Source organism: Buceros rhinoceros, unplaced genomic scaffold (assembly GCF_000710305.1).
Source record: "Buceros rhinoceros silvestris isolate BGI_N320 unplaced genomic scaffold, ASM71030v1 scaffold26869, whole genome shotgun sequence".
Taxonomy (NCBI): Eukaryota; Metazoa; Chordata; class Aves; order Bucerotiformes; family Bucerotidae; genus Buceros; species Buceros rhinoceros.
This window is the reverse complement of record NW_010432523.1, coordinates 17,834-24,274: the sequence shown is the minus strand read 5'-3', so window position 1 is coordinate 24,274 and position 6,441 is coordinate 17,834. Positions and strand designations below refer to the sequence as shown.

The 6,441-nt window shown below is 39.8% G+C and overlaps 1 protein-coding gene across 1 annotated transcript in view; it reads left to right on the top strand.

The window, feature by feature from the left end:
* Window positions 1-1,064: 1,064 nt before the first annotated feature.
* The window catches only part of SLC25A32 (solute carrier family 25 (mitochondrial folate carrier), member 32), a 13,932-nt gene continuing 8,555 nt past the window's right edge, over window positions 1,065-6,441 (top strand). Inside the window, exons 1-4 of the mRNA XM_010143826.1 lie at window positions 1,065-1,212; window positions 3,020-3,170; window positions 4,203-4,288; window positions 5,425-5,585. Of these exons, the coding sequence (XP_010142128.1) occupies window positions 1,065-1,212; window positions 3,020-3,170; window positions 4,203-4,288; window positions 5,425-5,585 (546 nt within the window). The remainder of the gene's footprint in view (window positions 1,213-3,019; window positions 3,171-4,202; window positions 4,289-5,424; window positions 5,586-6,441) is intronic.

The following is a 6,441-nucleotide window of genomic DNA, read 5'->3' as shown; positions in this document are numbered from 1 at the left end:
GAAGACAAACCGTGCTGCGTGCTGAGAACGTGCCAGGGTCACGGAGCTCGCCTCTGCCAGGACAGGGACCTACCGGCCTTTTCTGAGGGAGAGCCGGCCGAGGGAGCCTGCACAGTTTTGCCCGAGCCAGTGTGCGGCTACGTGACAGCAGGCGCTGGCAGGATAGCCCCTCGGCTTGGAATAAACAGACCGCAGGCTGAAAGGGAATGTCCTCGGTTCTACCCCCCCACCGCCCCCGGTCCTAATGCCAAAGCTTGATCGTCCTGTCTTTCCTAGGGACTGTAAAACGTGTTGTGTGCTGCAGGCTGTTTTGAGGCGGATTAGGAAGCTGACCAGAATTTCCCTCTCTTTCGTGATCACCAGTGCCATAGGACACAGCAAGGTTGATTTTAACAGGCAGATTGCCTCAAGCCAACGTTCAAAGTTCACCTTCGTGCCAGAGATTTTCAACACTTAAAGCATAACGGTAGTTTTATAATAAACTTGGTTGTTAACAGTAGTGGTATTGTTCTGCAGAAATCTCTAACTCGGTGGTTTTTCCATGGGGAGGAATGTCAGCTTCTTTCTCCCTACTGATTTTGCTGTTGATGAGAGGCACATTGTTCTTTTATCGTTTTCTCTTCTATAGAGGTTGAAACATTTTGTTGTCTCCTTGGATTGATTTCTTAAATGGACACATGGGTGTTTAAGATACCAAAACCGAAGAGTGAACTAGCACAGAGAAGCGTTACAACGTGTAAAGCATTACACTTCCAAATCGACTTGTTGCAAAGTTAGATTTAAACACTTCCTGCATATCCTAGTGCATGCACATCCTGGGCTGCGTCACGGGAAGTGTAGCTAGCAGAAGTGATCCTTTCTCTTCGTTTCGCACTTCTAAGACTACGTCTGAAGTACTGTGTTTAGTTTGGGGCTCACCAGTAGAAGGAGGACATTGGCATACAGGCACAATTACAGTGCAGGCCACCAGGCTGGTGAAGGGGCTGGCGCACGTGGTGCAGGAGGACAGGCTGGCACGACTCGATCTGCTCGGGCTCACAAAGAGAAGCCTGAGGAGACGTGATATGGCAGACTATGACTGCGCCATTGGGGGACGCAGAGACAGTGCAGCCAGGTTGTTCTGGGAGGCGAATAGTTGTAGGGCAAGAGGGAACAGGCAGAAGCGGGAACATGGGAAATGCCAGTTAGTTATTGGGAAAAAGGTTTTTTACTGTGAGTGGTCAAATACTGTGAGACGTTACCCAGGGAGGTAGTAATCTCTTCAGCCTTGGAAACATTCAGGAATTGACTTGACATGTCCCTGAGAATGTGGATCTAATTAGACCTGTTTTGAGCAGGGAATTGGGTTAGGTGACCTCTGGAGGTCACTTACTTTAATATGCTTGTTTAGGCTGAAAATAATGATTCCTGTGTTTTGTCTTCAACCAGGAAGTAAGAGCTGATATCAGAAACCAATGTGGTGAAGATACTCGGCAGTGTCATAGACAGATGGACTTGTCGTCTGATTTCTCACGTCATTTAATGTGTTTATAAATCTGATCTGATGGCAGCGTGGTAAAAAAAAATTGAGAAAGGTCTTTGGGAAAGGTTTAGCAATGCTTATTCAGGAGGGAGAAAACAGGCATTTAATTTGTGTTCTGGCTTTGAGTGATCATCAGGGTGTTGAGGCCTTGTCCCATTGTGTTCAGGAAAAGCATTTTGTCTTTAGTCCTGACAAAACATACAGTACTGTACACAAAGTTCAAAGGAGAATGAATAATAAATGTTGCACTGAACAGAAAACATCTGAAATATATGATTGTCAGGATTAATCTTGATGGGGACACAAAAACTACACTGACTAAAACTTTGAGATTAATGTGCAGTGAAATTGCAATCTAGCCGTATGTCTGTAATTCAGAATGAAAGCTGCTGCCATGTTGGCATTGCAGAGTGATTTTAGGTGAGAAGAGATCTATGGAGTTCACCCCTTGCTCAGATAAGGTTTGCTTAGATCAGATTACTTAAGAGTCTTGTTTGTTAGTTTTGATTTACTCCAGAGATGCCTCTTCAGGAAACTTGTTCCAGTATTTGAACACTGTGATGGAGGAATAGTTCTGGTCAGAATTCCATCTGTTCCAGATTATGTTACCTCTTGTAACACGCCTCTTGCCATCTCACCATGCACCGTATCACATATGTCATCAGTAATCAACTTACTCTCTTGCTGTTATGGTGGGAGCAATAGTAGTTGCCACTGTAAGTTGTGTGAACGTCTGTGTTCTAAACGAAATCTGTCAAACAAAAACTTGCATGTTTTTATCTTTTTGACAGCAATATTTTCTGAATATTTGGACAACCAGCTGTTTGGTTATTGGGTGGGAAAAGCTTATGCATTTGGTGTGTTTTGCAAATCCGTTCAGTGAGAACAGAAGGAGAACACAGGAATTTTTGATGGAAATAACCTTTGAGTGTTCTGGTAAAAACTGACTTTGGAATAATAAGACAAGACCTGTTGAAAATATTCAGGTGTTTATGGAACATTTTAAAAAGGAAGATTGAATTTAAGAGTTATTATCTGGGGCTTGTCCAAACTCTTTATAGAAAGAAATGTGTTGTCAAAGACCCTGCACTTAACACTTAAAATACGATGCAGAATTGCTGACGCATTAAAAAGACAAGACAAAAAACTTCAGTTCAAAGCTGCTGCTCACAAAAAACACATAGCAGTGCATTTATTTAGCCTTGTCAAATTGGTGGCCTACCCACTAAGTCAAATTGATGGGAACTTTCCTCTTGCAGACCTTAAAAGTTACTTTTCTTCATTTTGTTTTTTGGGGTTTTTTTAAGTTCTTTAAGTTAAAAGAACTTACAAAGCTGTAAATCCCAACTCTTGAATACTTTTAAAATTTAGCTGATCAGTTAGGTTTGGGTTTGTTTGCAGCTTGCTTTGGAGGCTGTGTGCTTCTGTGGTGGCTTTTTCACAGCTGAACTTCATGCTTCCTGAAATGTTCTTCAGTATAATTTCTTTCTTTTATAGTGAGCGATGGATTAGAGCTGAGGCCAAAATACAATGGGATTCTCCACTGTATGACCACTGTCTGGAAACATGAAGGACTACGAGGCTTATATCAAGGGGTAACTCCCAACATGTTGGGAGCAGGGGCTTCCTGGGGACTTTACTTTTTCTTGTAAGTAGAACTGTACAGTGTGTCCTATCCTGTGCAATGTGATGTTCAGACATACACTGCATCTTCTTTGGGGGATGTGAAAACATGCCAAGTGGCTTATAACCTTGTGATTCTTTCAGTAAGTCCAGGTCTGTTTCCCTTTAGTATGGTTTGCTCTTTTAGAATCCAAGCAACCTGAGTCAGAGACCTGTTCCTTTGTCAAGTTCAGTGCATTCCTTTTATGCTGTGGAAATACAAAGAAACTTAAGAGATGATGACATCATTCATGGGGAATCCTCTAAAAGTGCCGGTACCTGGGATTAAAACCTCATGAAAAGTAGAAACCTAAACTGACCTGTTAAGAACTAGAGAACATGATGAAGTTTTCTACTAAAGCTAAATGTTTAACTGATTTTTAATAATTTTAGTGACAGTCAGTTCTTTCATTGTTTTTGTGAGTTGATGGTCTTTGCTTATAAAGCCCATTTTTAAATAATCTTCTCTACTTTATTAGCTGCGTAATTGTGACCTGGCTTTGAAACACTTTAGCTGGTATGCATATGCAAACCTCACTTGTCAGTTGTCTAGACTCTGATGTTGTACTTCAGTCCTCAAGTTTTGCTATAGGTTCCCATTGACAGCTCAGCTTTATTTACAGTTTTTCAATCCACAAAGACTGGAAACTGGACAAAGAGAGGAAAGCTTAGTGTACTTCTGAGCCATTGTTGCTCTCAATAAAAACGCAGCTATCTAATTGGTTTATTTTTAAGTTAATTATTGAGATCCAATAGCTGTTCCAAGATGCAGTCCCATTGATGCTGACGGTAATATGTTATCAATTTAGCTATGCGTTACCATAGTTCACTTTAAAGAACGAACTGCTCAGAGAGCAATTAATCATCAACTAAGCAAAGATCTGTTTTCAAAGGCTGCGTACCAGCTAATGTTTTCCATGATCTTAAGTGAGGTGTTTTGTTGCTTTGGGATTTTTTTTTCAGTGATGTCGGGGGAGGAGGGGTTCACCTTTACCAAAATTTATTTTATGTTTTCCAGTTACAATGCTATCAAAGCTTATAAGAAAGAAGGGAAGCTGGAAAGTCTCAGTGCAACCGAACACCTAGTGTCAGCTGCAGAGGCTGGTGAGTTTAAATGCAAAGGAGATTGATTGCTTCTAGCCTTCCCATATGTTGCTCCCTGCCTTTGTGTGCCAGTGCTGCTTTTTTTTACAGGTAGCAAATGTAAGTGTTCCAGTCCAAATGCAGTAATTTATTGTCATAAATAAATTAATGATGTCTAAGATGAATAGATGGATCACTGTGGTCTTTTCAGTTTTGCTCAGAAATAGCAGTTTTCAAAATACCTTTTGACATTTTCATTGTGTATAAGCTTTTTCCATATTTAGTACTGTATTGAGTCCTAAAATACAACTATTTAAATCTGGTGTTATCAGCTTGTTGACTCGTAAAATAAACGTTTAAGACTTAGACCTGGAAAAGAGAAGGCCTGTTGAAGTTAATGGAGTAAGTGAATTGGTAATTGTTTTTTTAAAATCTTTGTCTGTGCTCCAAGATTTCTTAGAAACCAAAGAGCTGAAATAAAAATACAACTTCTATCAGCAAGACTTTTGATATGTTGATTCTAACATAAGTTCTTGTACATGCTTCTGTGTTGTATTTAATCTAGGCAATTGAGAAGACTTTTTATTAGGATGTTGGACCATTCATGTAATGTTGAAATACAAGGCTTAGTGTTTGATGTGAAAAATAGTAGTGGGTTATTTTACAACTGTATTTTCAATAATCTGTAAAGTTGTAACAGGTTGCTTCTCTTAACCTGTCAGTAGGATTAAGCAAATTTCTCATGACTGAGATGTCCATTAAATTTTAAAGAACTGTATACTCAAAGAATAATTCAGATAATCAGGAGTACATTTACAAATTACTTACGTTTCCTATCTACTACAGTTTACCAGCTGTGGAAAAGTGAGGCCAAAAAAGGGAACGTAGAGGAAATATGCAAAAAATGTACTGGGAATATGCAAAAAGCCATATGCTCTACAGAAGTATCCCCAGCAGGAGTAGGTTGAACTTGATTGTGAGCTTTGAAGGCAGAGAGAGAGAACAATGGTGGGCATAAACTTTGCCTAAGTAATATAAGTACTCTTACAGCATAAGTAGTTTTGTCATTGTAGAAGCTATTGTTACATTGGACTTAACAAAGTAGGACAAGCTTTGGAGTCGGCCTAACAATTGGTCTAAATTCCATCTGTTCTCAGGAGCCATGACTCTCTGTATTACAAACCCAATTTGGGTAACGAAGACAAGACTTGTGCTGCAGTATAATGCTGGTGTTGATCCATCAAAGCGGCAATACAAAGGAATGTTTGATGCTCTTATAAAGATATACAAGACGGAGGGTGTGCGTGGCTTATATAAGGTAATAAAATCTAAGAAAAAATCCGGGATTGGCTGGCTCCACTCAGTAGCATGGTGAGACTTGTAAATACTTGTCTACATAAAAAAAAAACCCAAGTAATTTTTTGTATTAGCTCACTTTTATTCCGTGAGTTTTCCACTGAAGAACTGCAGCGAAAAGACTTATCAGAAGAAAAGCTGTTACGCTGTTGAAATGTAGGAAATCATCAAAGAAGAGAGTATAAGCTTTATGGCTAAGCCTTCTTCCGTTGGGTGATAATGCTGAAATGGGAGTAAACTACAAACTGCTTTTTAATTTTTTGGAGTCTTCCTAGAATTATAATTTGGATAAGCAGGGCAGCAGTAGCATCATCTATCTTCCTGGTAGTGCTTTCTTCCATTTCATCCCTTATTTCTGTCTTTCTGACATCTTGTGGAACATAACGTATGACCAAAGTAGTTGCTGATTTTTCTCTTCCACAATAGACAGTTTCACAACTGTTCATTTGCCCTCTAGTTACTGAGGTCTGTAATCTGTCATCTCTAGATCCATAAAATTTGCAGACTTCTAAATATGGTCTGCATATGTGCAAGTTTTTTATTCCCTTTAATCTAGGAAAAACATATGGCAACTGGATTTGGACTTTTTGCCTCCTCCTTCCTTCAGGCCATGACATCAAGCTGCATTAATCAGTGCCTGGAAGGTGTGAGGAAAGCTGTTTTAGTTCACTCTGGCTCTTTTCCTGCAAGTGAAGCTGTAGAACGAGAACTCTGTCTCTTAGGAATTGTCCTGATTACTGAACATGAACTTCTTTTATTTGCAGTGAAAAATATAACCCTTCCTATGCTGAAAGACCAGTGTGCCACATGCTGAGGAA